The sequence below is a fragment of the Sebastes fasciatus genome, chromosome 6 (assembly GCF_043250625.1).
Source record: "Sebastes fasciatus isolate fSebFas1 chromosome 6, fSebFas1.pri, whole genome shotgun sequence".
Classification (NCBI taxonomy): domain Eukaryota; kingdom Metazoa; phylum Chordata; class Actinopteri; order Perciformes; family Sebastidae; genus Sebastes; species Sebastes fasciatus.
In genome coordinates this window covers 37,417,720-37,434,415 of record NC_133800.1, presented here as the reverse complement: position 1 = coordinate 37,434,415, position 16,696 = coordinate 37,417,720, and the positions used below count along the sequence as shown (strand labels likewise).

The 16,696-nt window shown below is 43.8% G+C and overlaps 2 protein-coding genes and 1 long non-coding RNA gene across 3 annotated transcripts in view; 1 reads left to right on the top strand and 2 right to left on the bottom strand.

Annotated features, from left to right (window-relative positions):
* Positions 1-447: 447 nt before the first annotated feature.
* Positions 448-8,359, bottom strand: ppiaa (peptidylprolyl isomerase Aa (cyclophilin A)). Its single transcript, XM_074639648.1, has 4 exons — positions 8,178-8,359; positions 3,900-4,019; positions 2,779-2,951; positions 448-874 (listed from the first exon to the last, which is right to left on the bottom strand). The coding sequence occupies exons 1-4, from the start codon at positions 8,244-8,246 to the stop codon at positions 742-744; spliced, it is 495 nt and encodes a 164-aa protein (XP_074495749.1). The 5' UTR covers positions 8,247-8,359; the 3' UTR covers positions 448-741.
* On the top strand, positions 6,622-7,122 carry LOC141770043 (uncharacterized). The gene is made up of 3 exons (XR_012594376.1): positions 6,622-6,697; positions 6,756-6,784; positions 6,866-7,122. It is a non-coding gene; the product is annotated as an uncharacterized LOC141770043 (long non-coding RNA).
* Positions 8,360-11,766: 3,407 nt separating the features above from the next.
* LOC141770041 (zinc finger MIZ domain-containing protein 2-like) overlaps positions 11,767-16,696 on the bottom strand; it is a 22,500-nt gene continuing 17,570 nt past the window's right edge. The window contains exons 19-21 of the mRNA XM_074639647.1: positions 13,651-13,823; positions 13,317-13,514; positions 11,767-12,704 (exon numbers count right to left, since the gene is read on the bottom strand). Of these exons, the coding sequence (XP_074495748.1) occupies positions 12,597-12,704; positions 13,317-13,514; positions 13,651-13,823 (479 nt within the window). The 3' untranslated portion in view covers positions 11,767-12,596. The remainder of the gene's footprint in view (positions 12,705-13,316; positions 13,515-13,650; positions 13,824-16,696) is intronic.

Here is a 16,696-nt window from a genome sequence, read left to right as displayed (position 1 = left end):
AAAAGAGAGAGGATGGTCTTTTATGATACTATGGTGGCCTGTAGACACACTGGGGACAGATATTGATGTTTAAAAGACATGGAAAAGTGCATTTTGCATAATAGGTGACCTTTAAGTCACTGGTTAACTATCCCGACTGGTTCACTCCAACATTTAAAGAGTAACTAAACCTCAGAGATTTGGCTGAAGTAGCTCTACTATAAAAATAAAATAAGAGTATATTAGTATATAAGTATAGTAAGTAAGTATTAGTATAATAGTATATAGTATTAGTATATAATATTCTACCTCTATGGTCTCGACCCTGGAAATTGAAGCAATGCCTCCAGAGCCTCTAAACTAGAGTTTAGTTTCTCTTTAATCACAACATGCATTTATTTCTGTGATGAAGTTTAGAAGTTCACTTCTTGGTTGTAAAAGTTTCTGTTAAAAAACAAAACACACGTGTTTCAATTGTCAAGGCAACTTTTCTGTTTTATTTTCTTATTCATTTTTTTGACTTAACAAAAAAAAACTGTTGGGACTTTGTGGAAAAAAAACGTTAATGCAAAAGAAACTTCTAAAGGCAAAGTCACAAATGCAGCAACATGATTTCAACAACAGAATAAAAAAGAGGGGATGGGGGTAGGGGGGGCATCTGAATCTCCATCAATAGGAATGTTGAATGGCGGAGGTGGGGGGGCGGGTGGAGCCTACAGGGGTGTGGCTACAGGAGGAGCTGAAAGGGTTAAGAGCTGCAGCTCAGAGCTGCCCACAGTCGGCGATGGCCACCTTCTTTGAGGGTTTGCCGCCCTGGCTGCCAAACCCGTCCATCTTTTTCACAATATCCAAGCCCTCCACCACGCTGCCGAACACCACGTGCTTCCCATCCAGCCTGCAGGCACACACACATTAATATTATTATTAAAAATCAGCAGCAGAAACAAGTGGAAGCTGCTGATTTGGCTCCATTTGAAGCCCTCCATTTATCATGCAGCATTATTTATTCAACTATAACAAGTATTAAAGTTAAGAGATGAGACGGTGAATCGTGAATAGAAGCGTTTTACTAGCAGGCAACATATCCCACTCTCCTACAGAGTCTAGTGTGTGAACCACAGACTGTATAGAAGAGGTGGACAGTCACCGTGACGTCACCCGTTGGTTTGCGGACTGCGGTTTTGAAGCCTCGAGTTCGGCCTTTTGTCATCGCCATCTTGTTTTTTTAGTACAACCGAACGTTGAAGACATTTTCAGGCGACCAAAACGTTATGATTAACTCTGATGAAGAGTTGAATTTGAGATGAATTTCTTCCGGCCGTATCTTTCTCCTCTGTCATGTCTTTATTTACTGCGTTGTTACGCGCTCGCTAGCGGTGACGTCGCCTGTAACAACAGGAACTTACTGGATGAGCTGCATCTGCAACACGGAGCAAAGTTGTTGTTGCACCTCGAGGAATAAACCCTCATATTTTATGAACACATCAGCAATGTGTCTCACGTATGGTATCGCGTCATTCACCGTGTATTTCTCACGCATGTCTTCATGACTTCCCAACAGGGATGTCCATAATTAACCGTTTAACATTAAGCATTTAAACAGATTAACGCTATCGGTTAAAAGAAATGTTAATAATGAACTCAAAAGCTGAGCGGCTCGTCTCTTTAAGGAGAAAAGCTGGTCCACCTTAACAGTCCACCTTAAGAGGCGGACCCGGAGTTGCAGGATACAGGAAGTTGGCGCCGGTCTCTCCAGCTCTCTTAAGCGGAGGAGTTGTAGTTTCGTAGCATTTATTCACCGACAAATGAACTGTACACACACTGCTACACCTACGATCACAGCTAGAACGCCACCAACAACCTCACACTCACCGCCAACACACACACGGTCTGTTGGAAACTCACTAAAGTTACGCAGACTACGTGTGGCGGCGGCGAGCACGAAGCCTCCGGCAATGCTAGAGATGCTAAGTTAACGCTCCCGGACGATGAACTGGGGACAGTGAACGCAGCATCGTAGCTGCCAAGTTAACGCCCCCTGACGGTGAACTGGAGACTCCCGTCAACCAATACCTGTTGTGCTCATGCAGCTGTTGCACTGCTGCATGCGAGGCACAAATCTCGTCGGTTAACGGTTAAGAATCGGTTAACGAGGGTCAGTTAACGGTTAATAATCGGTTAACAAGGGTCGGTTATCGGTTAAGAACATTTCTCAAAATTAGCATCCCTAACTTTCCAACATAGTTTGTTGACCTCATCGGGGATTCCTTCTGGTGAAAGATGACTTCCTGTCTCTGGTCAGTCATGTAGTGTGAAAACCACAACGACTTACAGACTCCTAATTACAAGACAGCGAGTTGTGTCGTGTGAGCAGTGAACAGAGATCTGACAACTTTGAAGGGATTCAACGGAAACCTGACGTTAAACTTTGTTTAAAACCACAACGTGACTGTCTCATCAACAGAAGGAGAACGCCTGGAGAGACTTAGTTAGTGCGTTAGATTTAAAGTTCTTGCTGGATTTGGAGACTTTTAGCAACATTTAGCATCAACCAGGCACATTCTCACAGCTCGTTCATGTTCATAACGAGCGATCACTGATCCCGGTTGTTTGTCCACGTGTAGTTTTAAATTATTTAACTTGACTGTCGGTTTGATTTCTCCCTCAAAAGAACATTTTGGATGTAAACAAGTAAAGACTTAAATGCACATTAAAATGTGACAATCTAGCAGGCTTTAGCTCGCTGTCATTACAGGTAGGTGTGTGTGTGTGTGTGTGTGTGTGTGTGTGCGCTCTCACCATTGTGTTTTGGCCGTGCAGATGAAGAACTGGGACCCGTTGGTGTTTGGGCCGGCGTTGGCCATGGACAGGATGCCGGAACCGGTGTGCTTCAGGGTGAAGTTCTCGTCGGCGAACTTGTTGCCGTAGATGGACTTTCCACCGGTTCCGTTGTGGTTGGTGAAGTCACCGCCCTGCATGTTAAACAAACATACCCACGTTAATACCACACACACTTCAGAGTGTTATGACAACAGATAAAAACACTATGGAGCAGTGATGATGATGATGATTAAACAAACAGAAACCAGTTAGAAGCTGAGATTCATTCAACTCTGGTTTAAAAGTTTTAATTAGTGTTGTAGAGTTGAAATTATTTGTTCATCAACATAAGAGCAACTATTTGAAGTGAACATTGTGTCTCGTTTCAGCTGAATATCAGATATTACTTTAGACTACAGAATTCAACAACGAGCACGTCGGTATTTTTACCAAAACGTGTGAGTATGGCTGCACCATAACGGCCAGAAGTATTTTTGATCAATATTGAGATCATATTCATTCAATGATTTTAGAGACAAAATATTTTTATTGCACTTTCACATTTCTATAAACAGAACTCTGCTTTCACTTCCTCGCTGTGCTACATTCCTGCCAACGTACAAATCTTTGCATCATAAAACTGGTCCTCATTCAGTGAATCTCATAACCAAAGCTTTTTACACTAAATTTAATGAACAGAGCGCTGCTTTATCTTTCACATCGGGCTACTCTCCTGAATTAACAAACTGTTGCATCAAAATAAGACTTCATATATCGCAGTCCATCGTGTTCATTTCATTATAGGAAACCAAAATCGGGATTGATATTAGATTAAGCCCTACTTGTTAGTTAAAGCCTACAAAACAAAAACACTAATATCTGCAACCGCGTGTTCTTCACGACTTAACCACACCAGCAGCCCTACTGTTTACAACTCTAGAGCGTCCTACATACATTTCAGAAGTGGCAGACATGCAGTGTTCATCGACCTGCCACAGTGGCACGTGAGGTTAAACCTACATTTTAGACCCGGCCCCATCCCTACTTAAACCAGGCTAGTGACCTCTAAACCCGACACAGGCTGAACGTGGCTGCATCACCTGGCACATGAAGTCGTTGATGATGCGGTGGAAGATGGAGCCCTTGTAGCCGAAGCCCTTCTCGCCGGTGCACAGGGCGCGGAAGTTCTCGGCGGTCTTGGGCACCACGTCGTCACGGAGCTGCAGACAAACAGAGTCAATGTTAGTTTCCAAGACCGATAAAAAAAAAGTTATTGTTTAAGGGAGGATAAAGGTTGTGAAATCAGTAACCAGTCATCCAGGCACCGAGCCAAAAACCAGAGCAGGTTCACCAGACACCCTGCACTTTGTTCTGTGTAGCAAGACATTGTGAAACTCCAGGCTGCACACCAGTAGCTCATAGTCCAGCTGCAGGAGCCTCTATAACATAACATCAGTAGCTCATAGTCCAGCTGCAGGAGCCTCTATAACATAACATCAGTAGCTCATAGTCCAGCTGCAGGAGCCTCTATTACATCTATAATACATCACCAGTAGCTCATAGTCCAGCTGCAGGAGCCTCTATTACATCTATAATACATCACCAGTAGCTCATAGTCCAGCTGCAGGAGCCTCTATTACATCTATAATACATCACCAGTAGCTCATAGTCCAGCTGCAGGAGCCTCTATAACATAACATCAGTAGCTCATAGTCCAGCTGCAGGAGCCACCATTACATCTATAATACATCACCAGTAGCTCATAGTCCAGCTGCAGGAGCCTCTATAACATAACATCAGTAGCTCATAGTCCAGCTGCAGGAGCCTCTATAACATATCAGTAGTTCATAGTCCAGCTGCAGGAGCCTCTATAACATAAGTAGCTCATAGTCCAGCTGCAGGAGCCACCATTACATCTATAATACATCACCAGTAGCTCATAGTCCAGCTGCAGGAGCCTCTATAACATAACATCAGTAGCTCATAGTCCAGCTGCAGGAGCCACCATTACATCTATAATACATCACCAGTAGCTTATAGTCCAGCTGCAGGAGCCTCTATTACATCTATAATACATCACCAGTAGCTCATAGTCCAGCTGCAGGAGCCTCTATTACATCTATAATACATCACCAGTAGCTCATAGTCCAGCTGCAGGAGCCTCTATTACATCTATAATACATCACCAGTAGCTCATAGTCCAGCTGCAGGAGCCTCTATTACATCTATAATACATCACCAGTAGCTCATAGTCCAGCTGCAGGAGCCTCTATAACATAACATCAGTAGCTCATAGTCCAGCTGCAGGAGCCACCATTACATCTATAATATATCACCAGTAGCTCATAGTCCAGCTGCAGGAGCCTCTATTACATCTATAATACATCACCAGTAGCTCATAGTCCAGCTGCAGGAGCCTCTATAACATAACATCAGTAGCTCATAGTCCAGCTGCAGGAGCCACCATTACATCTATAATACATCACCAGTAGCTCATAGTCCAGCTGCAGGAGCCTCTATAACATATCAGTAGCTCATAGTCCAGCTGCAGGAGCCTCTATAACATATCAGTAGTTCATAGTCCAGCTGCAGGAGCCTCTATAACATAAGTAGCTCATAGTCCAGCTGCAGGAGCCACCATTACATCTATAATACATCACCAGTAGCTTATAGTCCAGCTGCAGGAGCCTCTATTACATCTATAATACATCACCAGTAGCTCATAGTCCAGCTGCAGGAGCCTCTATTACATCTATAATACATCACCAGTAGCTCATAGTCCAGCTGCAGGAGCCACCATTACATCTATAATACATCACCAGTAGCTCATAGTCCAGCTGCAGGAGCCTCTATTACATCTGTAATATTAGACATGTGCCATTTTAGAACTGAAAGCATCGTCTCTGCAGATTTAAGCTAAAATTAGCTCCATACCAGGTTTGAAAGAGATCACTCTGCTTCACATTTAAAATAAACTTCATGTAGCCTGGAGGCTGCAGCCTCTTAAACACGGATCAGCTTATTATGGGATTAGTTTGTGGTAATTGTGCTGTGTCATGATGTAACAGGAATGCAGCATTGCACCACAGATATCTGCATGCCCTGCACAGCAGTGACGCTACCATGCAAGTATGTTGGGGGGGGGGCTCTGCAGCCTTCCACCTGCTCAGCAGTAACAGAAACCAGACCTTCATAATTTAGGAGCTGTCTACTGGAGACACCCCGAGGCTCATTACAGTTCACGCACACACACGAGGCCAGAAATTAAGAAGTAGTCGGTTAACTGGAGGTCTGGAGCTGTGTGCATGTAGACTAGAGGTCTAGAGCCGTGTGCATGTAGACTAGAGGTCTAGAGCCGTGTGCATGTAGACTAGAGGTCTGGAGCCGTGTGCATGTAGACTAGAGGTCTGGAGCCGTGTGCATGTAGACTAGAGGTCTGGAGCCGTGTGCATGTAGACTAGAGGTCTAGAGCCGTGTGCATGTAGACTAGAGGTCTGGAGCCGTGTGCATGTAGACTAGAGGTCTAGAGCCGTGTGCATGTAGACTAGAGGTCTGGAGCCGTGTGCATGTAGACTAGAGGTCTGGAGCCGTGTGCATGTAGACTAGAGGTCTAGAGCCGTGTGCATGTAGACTAGAGGTCTAGAGCCGTGTGCATGTAGACTAGAGGTCTAGAGCCGTGTGCATGTAGACTAGAGGTCTGGAGCCGTGTGCATGTAGACTAGAGGTCTGGAGCCGTGTGCATGTAGACTAGAGGTCTGGAGCCGTGTGCATGTAGACTAGAGGTCTGGAGCCGTGTGCATGTAGACTAGAGGTCTAGAGCCGTGTGCATGTAGACTAGAGGTCTAGAGCTGTGTGCATGTAGACTAGAGGTCTGGAGCTGTGTGCATGTAGACTAGAGGTCTAGAGCTGTGTGCATGTAGACTAGAGGTCTAGAGTTGTGTGCATGTAGACTAGAGGTCTGGAGCTGTGTGCATGTAGACTAGAGGTCTCTGGGATCACATGCAGACTAGAGGTCTCTGGGATCACATGCAGACTAGAGGTCTCTGGGATCACATGCAGACTAGAGGTCTCTGGGATCACATGCAGACCCACAGAGGGAACGCCCTTAATGGAGCTCAGCTAGTTCTAGTCCACAAAATGGCTGGACGCGTTAGCATTAGCATGCTAGCAGCTTGTAGCTCGCTATAAAAGACGGGCGGATATAATAACATTATAATCCTTCAGTCTGCTCAGTAACATCTCAGAGTAACATCTCAGTACTCAGTGACGACACAAAGAATAATAAACGTGGTTGTTTCCGCCATCTTCAGTACATCCGCATTCCCCTCCCCCCCCAGCACCCCCCCTCCTCCTCCCCTCCCCCCCCAGCACCCCCCCTCCTCCTCCCGCAGTGGAACTTTCCAGAACCGCTCCAACAGGAACCAGCGCAGTTAGCTTCAGCGGCTACATGCTAATGCTACATTTTGTAATGTCTTTACTTTGGCGCGAAGCCAAACTCCTTTAAACCGTTATTAAACCGTTATTCACCCACAATTACATAACACAATATAAATAGAGTAACGTTATTCCGCCGGTTGAGTTAACATTAACAACACCGGAGGTTTCCCGGGCTGGTGGGAAGACCGCGAAACGCTGCAACAAAGAGCCGCTGAGTGGGGCTGAATGATCCGCTAGCATCAGTTAGCATCAGCTAGCTCTCTCCGTTAGCATCAGTTAGCATCAGCTAGCTCTCTCCGTTAGCATCAGTTAGCATCAGCTAGCATCAGCTAGCTCTCTCCGTTAGCATCAGTTAGCATCAGCTAGCTGCCGGGCGGTGTTACCGCTCGACTCCAACATGGCCCGCGGGCCCTCTGTGGGCCTCAGCGTGACGTTAATGTTAGTTAACGTAATGTTAGTTTAGCTCAACCTGGAGGTGTTATAAACTAACCGGTGATTGACTGATATTAATATTAATATATATCTGATCAGATCAGATCGATGATGTTCAGTCAGTTCCTCCAGACTGATCATCAGATCATCAACATCACACAGCCTGACCATCATTACCATCCACTAGAGTCTGAATATAAAGTCTGTCCGGCAGGACACCAGAATAAAGACCCCTCGGTTCTGGTGTCTCTGGTGTCTCGGTTCCGTTATTCGGTCCCGTTAGCTGGCTGAGAGCCACACACACGTGCACATGCTCATTCAATGTAACGGTGCTCGTGACAGCTCGCAGCCGCTAGCTCGAGATGCTAACCGGTAAACGATAACCGGATCATCTGCTGCAGCACGAAGACACGGAAACATAAAGACACGCAGAGCAGAACCGAGACTAAACATTAACCCGGCTCGTGTGATAACGGTGCTAGAGAGAGACGGTTCTAACGGGTTGTTACCTCCATCACGATGCGGCCCATCGGTGAGCCACCGGCGGTGATGTCGAAGAAGACTCGTGTCTTGGCCATGTCAGCAAACTGGAGAGGAGAGAGGACTCTGAACTGTGCGGGTTATTATCTGGAGAGACTCTGCTGGCCACAAGTAACCGAAAGAGATGGAGCTATGCGGTTTAATTTTATATAACTCGCCAGTGGGCGGTGTGAGAGCACAGACAGCCAATAGGAAACGCTGCAGTATTTGATTGACACACATTTGAGCGAATCAGCAGCCAGAACAGCCGCCCCGCCCTTCAGACTGGCCTCTAACTGGACAGACGCAGTTCACGGTGTGTTTGATTCGGTAATCAGAGCGGGCCGCTGCGGGGGGCGGCGGGGTGTTCTCATGGTTCCTCACAGTAACACCGCCCCCGTTCGTTGTACCGGTCGGGATTACCGTGAACTCGAGAGGACCGGAGCAGCGCGCGCCACGGATCATTGACAACCCGGGTGACCAATGCGTGCAGCGCACGCGGAGCCGCGGGGACGCGCACGGGTTAAAGTGAAGTCCCGCAGTCAGCGCGCGTTCCCGCGGTCAGGGGGAAATGTGGGTGCGCGGTCACGAGATCAGGGCGCGGTCCGTCCGGTTCCACCAGAGAGAACAAAGTTATGACTTCATCACTAACTTAGTTCTGCTCCTTAAAAACAACATGAAACTCACATATATATTATATATATATATATTATATATATTATATATATATTATATATATATATATTATATATATTATATATATATTATATATATAGTATATATATTATATATATATATAGTATATATATATACTATATATAGTATATATATATAGTATATATATTATATATATATTATATATATATTATATATATAGTATATATATATATATAGTATATATATATACTATATATATAGTATATATAATATATATATACTATATATATAATATATATATTATATATATATAGTATATATATTATATATATATACTATATATATATACTATATATATATGCTATATATATAGTATATATATACACATATATTATATACATATATATATATATAATATATATATATGTATATATATATTATATAGATATATTTATATATATTATATATATATAGATATATATTATATATCTATATATACACATATATATATAAAGATATGTCTATGGAGATATATAGAGATATATCTCATGAATATATATATATGTGTGTGTGTGTGTATATATATATACGCATATATATATATATATATATATATATAAGAATCATTTTAATGTTACAGCTGGTGGAGGTGGAGTACAATATAAATACTTTGTATATCTGTAGTATAATATTTTATGAATTCATCATATGTTGATGTTTAATGTGAATCTATAAAGTAACTAAAGATGTCAGATAAATGTAGTGAAGTAAAAATAACAATATTAACCTCTGATGTGTAAACAGGGGAGGAGAAGTAAAGTTTAATATTTTAAAGTAACAGTAAGTAACACTCTCTCCAGGATCACCAGAGGTAGTTGAGAAAGTTCACATGAACCAACGGGACCAGATTAGACCCCTACGCCGCTGGAGACGACTTCACCACTGTGAAGTCGTCTCCTGGCGGCGAGGAGTGAGGCGGAGGGACCGTGACCCGGCGCTGTCCTCTGTTGGACTCATTTCCTGTAGCATGGTGGTATTAGCGAGCTAAGCTAGCTAAGTAGCCTTGCGTCCGACCAGCGGGCCGGTGGCCAGCGGGCTGGAGGCCAATGGGCCGGTGACCAGCGGGCCGGAGGCCAATGGGCTGGTGGCTAACGGGCTGGTGACCAGCGGGCCGGAGGCCAATGGGCCGGTGGCCAGCGGGCTGGAGGCCAATGGGCCGGTGACCAGCGGGCTGGTGGCCAGCGGGCTGGAGGCCAATGGGCCGGTGACCAGCGGGCTGGTGGCCAGCGGGCTGGAGGCCAATGGGCCGGTGACCAGCGGGCCGGAGGCCAATGGGCCGGTGACCAGCGGGCTGGAGGCCAATGGGCCGGTGACCAGCGGGCTGGTGGCCAGCGGGCTGGAGGCCAATGGGCCGGTGACCAGCGGGCCGGAGGCCAATGGGCTGGTGGCTAACGGGCCGGTGACCAGCGGGCCGGTGGCTAACGGCAGCGCTGTAAAGATAAACTGAGGGCGTATAAATCTGTGGATGTCTCTAGTTAACTCTCCTTCAGTAAAGTCAGTCACAAAGAGAGTCGGACAACATCAGAGAAGCGTTTCAGAGACGGAGAGGAAATGATGCTAATAGTTTAGCCTTCTGCTAACAGCAGCTAACGGCTCACGTTAGCTGCTGTTAGCAGAAGGCTAAATATTAGCATCATTTCCTCTCCGTCTCTGAAACGCTTCTCTGATCTTGTAGCTCTAGAGCTCCAATCACAGTTACTCATCTCTAATGTCTGAGATCTGGATTCAGACAACAACACAGAGGACATTTAGATGTGGAGCTTTAGCCCACTGCTAGCGTTAGCCTCCAGCTAATGTTAGCCCACTGCTAGCGTTAGCCTCCAGCTAATGTTAGCCCACTGCTAGCGTTAGCCTCCAGCTAATGTTAGCCCACTGCTAGCGTTAGCCTCCAGCTAACAGCGTGACGTCATCATGACGTAATAAAAGGTCTATTATCTGGACCTTGTAGGAGGCGGTTGTTCCTCAGGTAGGGTAGAGGTAGAGTGTAGCTCCTGAGAGAGGCGGTGGTGGGTGATGGCGGGGGGGGGGGTTTGGTATCGATCAGTGACCTTTAATGACCTTTGGTGACCTCTGGTTGATGCTCAGAGAGAGGAGGCGGCGGAGCACCACGCTGTGTTGACGTGAAGTTCAGAGGAGCTCTGCAGTCACCGTTTATTTTTGTCTTATTTGTGCAGATTTAGCAGCTGCAAAAAATACCCACAATCCTTCAGTGAATCCAGCCCGTTAGTTCTGTGTGTTCTGATGAAGAAGATGATGATGAAGGTGCAGAGTGGTCTAACTGTTGGTATTCAGTGTGACGGTCAGAACATCTGATTCAGTTCGTTCTGTTCAGACTCAGATATTCAGATTAGTTATCCGCCTGTGAATAAATCCGTCTCGCTGCTAATGAAGGAGAAGGAGAAGAAGAAGGAGAAGAAGAAGAAGGAAAAGTAGTAGGAGGAGAAGAAGGATGAGGAGGAGGAGGAGAAGTAGGAGGAGAAGAAGGATGAGGAGGAGAAGGAGAAGAAGAAGGACAAGGAGAAAGAGGAGAAGAAGAAGAAGAAGAAGAAGAAAGAGGAGAAGGAGAAGGAGAAAGAGGAGGAGGAGGAGAAGAAGAAGGAGAAGGAGGATGAGGAGGAGAAGGAGGAGAAGTAGGAGGAGGAGGAGAAGGAGAAGAAGAAGGACAAGGAGAAAGAGGAGGAGAAGAAGAAGGAGGAGAAGAAGAAGAAGAAGAAGGAGGAGAAGAAGAAGAAGGAGAAGGAGAAGGAGGAGGAGAAGGAGAAGGAGAAGGAGAAGGAGGAGGAGAAGGAGGAGGAGAAGAAGAAGAAGATGACTACAAGTAGTTTTTTCCAGCAGAAATAATGCAAAGGTTGTGACTCCTCGGACATCTCAGATGTTTTTATTTCACAGGAAACTGAATCTCTGAGTTGGTCGAACAAAACAAGATGTTTGAAGACGTCACATGGAACTCATATTTGATAACATTTCAGAGACTAAAAGAAGAATGGATTATCGATTATCGATCAGTTGATGAACTACCAGTGGAACACTGAAGCAGCTGAATGTGACGGGTTGAAACAGATGAAATGATTCTACTACAAATAGTATTATTATTACCACATAATCTCACAGATATGACAGAAGAACATCAGACTATTAGAATAAATGTTCTGATTCATTGTGCTGTAAATCAATAATGTGATCCGGGGGGGGCTGAGTGTAAACGAGGACTTCCTGTTTGTTAACCTCCTCCATATAAAACATCACTTCTTCTTTTCATACATTTAAAACTCATCTGGACCAGAAACGTTAACTAGTAATCACGTCCGCTCCTCTCGTGGTCGCCGCTGAAGAAACGTGACGGATCATCTGAACAGAAACCTGCTGGCCCGGCGGTCCGGAGGAGAGCCGACGGATCGGCCGTGTGACGTGTAGTTAAAGCAGCTTCCTGTGGCGGCGAGGCCGTCGGCTCCGACAGGGAATGAAGGATGAAGCATCAAAACACAGTTTAAAAAAAACAATAAAATAAAGTCACCATCGTCGTCACACATCGAAGAGGTTTCAGATTTAAAAGTTGAGGGGTTGTTTTTTATGTGTCCTTCGATATCGTCCATTTCCTTCCTGTGCAGACGGCGGTCGCGGCGGACCGGCGGTCGTGTTGGCGGGCGACGACAGAAAGAGTTTGTATCTTACAGTAAAAGTTCAGTGTGAGTTCAGTTGTTCTCGAACAGCGACAGCAGGTCGTCGTTGTTGTTGTTCGGGAGGTCCGGAGGGCCGAGGTACGACAGCAACTCGTCTGGGTTGGTCAACTCCGGAAGCAACTAACAAACAAACAAACAAACAAACAGGTGAGACAAGTTTCTATTCTCTATAACCCTGAAGACTCAACACAGACCGCCGTCAGATATCTGGAATCATTTACACACACTGATGTCAGCCAGAGCTGGAAAAAGTCAGAAATATGTTTTAAAAAGTTAGAAAAATGTCTCCAATAAAAATTCCGAAATATGTTTGAAAAACATCTGATAAAAATTCAGATTTTTTTTTTGAAAAAAACAAACGTCTGAAAAAAAGTCCACAAAAAGGCCCCCAAAAAAATAATAATCAAAAAATGTCTGAAAATAAGACAGAAAAATGTCCGAAATATGTCAGAAAAAATGTCAGATTAAAGTCCGAAAAAAAGGCAGAATAAAAGTCCGACATATGATCGAAAAAAAGTCTGATAAATGTCCTTTTTTTTCCAATTTTGTTTTAATAATCAACATACTAAAGTTATTGAATAAATATGCTTTACTTGAGTATTTCCATTTTCTGAAATACCTAAATAATAAAATAAAGAAAGAAAGTACCTCTAAACTTGTACTAGAGCAGTACTTGAATATTAATATTAACCCTGAATATGAATTTATTTTATTCTACTGGCTTCTACTCACGTCCAGAGACGGTTCAGGAACCTCCGACGACCCCCCCAGACCGAAGGAGCTCTCGCCTTGGAGACGGGGGTTCTGGTTGCTACGCTGCATCATCTGGTTGCCGCCCCCCATTTGGGAGTTGCCGTGGAGACCCTGCGACTGCTGCTGGGAGAGAGGAGCACCATGGGAAGTGGAGTCCAGGCGGCCCGAGACTGACATCTGAGAGGAGGAGAGGAAGGAAGGACGGAAGGAAAGGAGAGAGGAGGTGGTGTTTGGGTTCTTTAGTTAACTGACTGAACATTAATAATTAACATGTGACACTCTGATGATGATGATGATGAAGGTGTTGCTGTACCTGTCCAGCCAGCGGGTGGGGGGGAGGTTTGTCGGGGGTGAGGAGGGCACTGGAGAGCTCCGACTGGTAGGAGAGAGGAGGAGGACCGGGGGAGGAGAAGTCCCCCCCGACGCCTGGAGTCCCAGGACCAGAGAAGTCTGAGAAACCAGCATGTTGACTGGGATAGGACGGAGCTGAGGACGACACACACACCGATCAATACATCTGATCAGCTAATCATTAGTCTACGTCTGGATCTATAGGGTCATCCACTGCTCTCACAGGTTTAACACACGATCAATACATGTGATCAGTTAATCATTAGTCTACTTCTGGATCTATAGGGTCATCCACTGCTCTCACAGGTTTAACACACGATCAATATATGTGATCAGTTAATCATTAGTCTACTTCTGGATCTATAGGATCACTCCACTGCTCTCACAGGTTTAACACACTGATCAATACATGTGATCAGTTAATCATTAGTCTACTTCTGGATCTATAGGATCACTCCACTGCTCTCACAGGTTTAACACACTGATCAATACATGTGATCAGTTAATCATTAGTCTACTTCTGGATCTATAGGATCACTCCACTGCTCTCACAGGTTTAACACACCGATCAATACATGTGATCAGTTAATCATTAGTCTACGTCTGGATCTATAGGATCACTCCACTGCTCTCACAGACACACTCATCTTCTGATTGGTTCATCAAGTCTTTGATCACTGATCCATTTCAGCCTTTTGGTTTCACTTCACTTCTATAAAAATCAATTCAGACTTTCAGCTGCAGATCCTCTGATATATGATTACATAAATACAGTTTATCAATGCAGGACATACATGTAGTGTACATAGTGTACTCTGTAGTGTAAATAGTGTACTCTGTAGTGTACATAGTGTACTCTGTAGTGTACATAGTGTACTCTGTAGTGTACATAGTGTACTCTGTAGTGTACATAGTGTACTCTGTAGTGTAAATAGTGTACTCTGTAGTGTACAGTGTACTCTGTAGTGTACAGTGTACTCTGTAGTGTAAATAGTGTACTCTGTAGTGTAAATAGTGTACTCTGTAGTGTACAGTGTACTCTGTAGTGTACATAGTGTACTCTGTAGTGTAAATAGTGTACTCTGTAGTGTAAATAGTGTACTCTGTAGTGTACATAGTGTACTCTGTAGTGTACATAGTGTACTCTGTAGTGTACATAGTGTACTCTGTAGTGTAAATAGTGTACTCTGTAGTGTACATAGTGTACTCTGTAGTGTACATAGTGTACTCTGTAGTGTAAATAGTGTACTCTGTAGTGTAAATAGTGTACTCTGTAGTGTACAGTGTACTCTGTAGTGTAAATAGTGTACTCTGTAGTGTAAATAGTGTACTCTGTAGTGTACATAGTGTACTCTGTAGTGTACATAGTGTACTCTGTAGTGTACATAGTGTACTCTGTAGTGTAAATAGTGTACTCTGTAGTGTACATAGTGTACTCTGTAGTGTAAATAGTGTACTCTGTAGTGTACATAATGTACCCTGTAGTGTAAATAGTGTACTCTGTAGTGTACATAATGTACCCTGTAGTGTAAATAGTGTACTCTGTAGTGTACATAGTGTACTCTGTAGTGTACAGTGTACTCTGTAGTGTACATAGTGTACTCTGTAGTGTACAGTGTACTCTGTAGTGTACATAGTGTACTCTGTAGTGTACATAATGTACCCTGTAGTGTAAATAGTGTACTCTGTAGTGTACATAGTGTACTCTGTAGTGTACAGTGTACTCTGTAGTGTACATAATGTACCCTGTAGTGTAAATAGTGTACTCTGTAGTGTAAATAGTGTACTCTGTAGTGTACATAGTGTACTCTGTAGTGTACATAGTGTACTCTGTAGTGTAAATAGTGTACTCTGTAGTGTACATAATGTACCCTGTAGTGTAAATAGTGTACTCTGTAGTGTACATAGTGTACTCTGTAGTGTACAGTGTACTCTGTAGTATACATAGTGTACTCTGTAGTGTACAGTGTACTCTGTAGTGTACATAGTGTACTCTGTAGTGTACAGTGTACTCTGTAGTGTACATAATGTACCCTGTAGTGTAAATAGTGTACTCTGTAGTGTACATAGTGTACTCTGTAGTGTACAGTGTACTCTGTAGTGTACATAATGTACCCTGTAGTGTAAATAGTGTACTCTGTAGTGTACATAATGTACCCTGTAGTGTAAATAGTGTACTCTGTAGTGTACATAGTGTACTCTGTAGTGTAAATAGTGTACTCTGTAGTGTACATAGTGTACTCTGTAGTGTACATAGTGTACTCTGTAGTGTACATAATGTACCCTGTAGTGTAAATAGTGTACTCTGTAGTGTACATAGTGTACTCTGTAGTGTACATAGTGTACTCTGTAGTGTACATAGTGTACTCTGTAGTGTACATAATGTACCCTGTAGTGTAAATAGTGTACTCTGTAGTGTACATAATGTACCCTGTAGTGTAAATAGTGTACTCTGTAGTGTACATAGTGTACTCTGTAGTGTAAATAGTGTACTCTGTAGTGTACATAGTGTACTCTGTAGTGTACATAGTGTACTCTGTAGTGTACATAGTGTACTCTGTAGTGTAAATAGTGTACTCTGTAGTGTACATAGTGTACTCTGTAGTGTAAATAGTGTACTCTGTAGTGTACATAATGTACCCTGTAGTGTAAATAGTGTACTCTGTAGTGTACATAATGTACCCTGTAGTGTAAATAGTGTACTCTGTAGTGTACATAGTGTACTCTGTAGTGTACAGTGTACTCTGTAGTGTACATAGTGTACTCTGTAGTGTACAGTGTACTCTGTAGTGTACATAGTGTACTCTGTAGTGTACATAATGTACCCTGTAGTGTAAATAGTGTACTCTGTAGTGTACATAGTGTACTCTGTAGTGTACAGTGTACTCTGTAGTGTACATAATGTACCCTGTAGTGTAAATAGTGTACTCTGTAGTGTACAGTGTACTCTGTAGTGTACATAGTGTACTCTGTAGTGTACATAGTGTACTCTGTAGTGTAAATAGTGT

What these genes read in the sequence shown, in the direction of transcription:
- ppiaa (XM_074639648.1), bottom strand. Translation starts at nt 8,246, where the DNA reads ATGGCCAAGACACGAGTCTTCTTCGACATCACCGCCGGTGGCTCACCG. An exon ending in TGGGCCGCATCGTGATGGAG is followed by an intron (nt 4,020 to 8,177) that starts GTAACAACCCGT and finishes GTTTGTCTGCAG; the next exon opens with CTCCGTGACGACGTGGTGCC. An exon ending in TCAACGACTTCATGTGCCAG is followed by an intron (nt 2,952 to 3,899) that starts GTGATGCAGCCA and finishes TTTAACATGCAG; the next exon opens with GGCGGTGACTTCACCAACCA.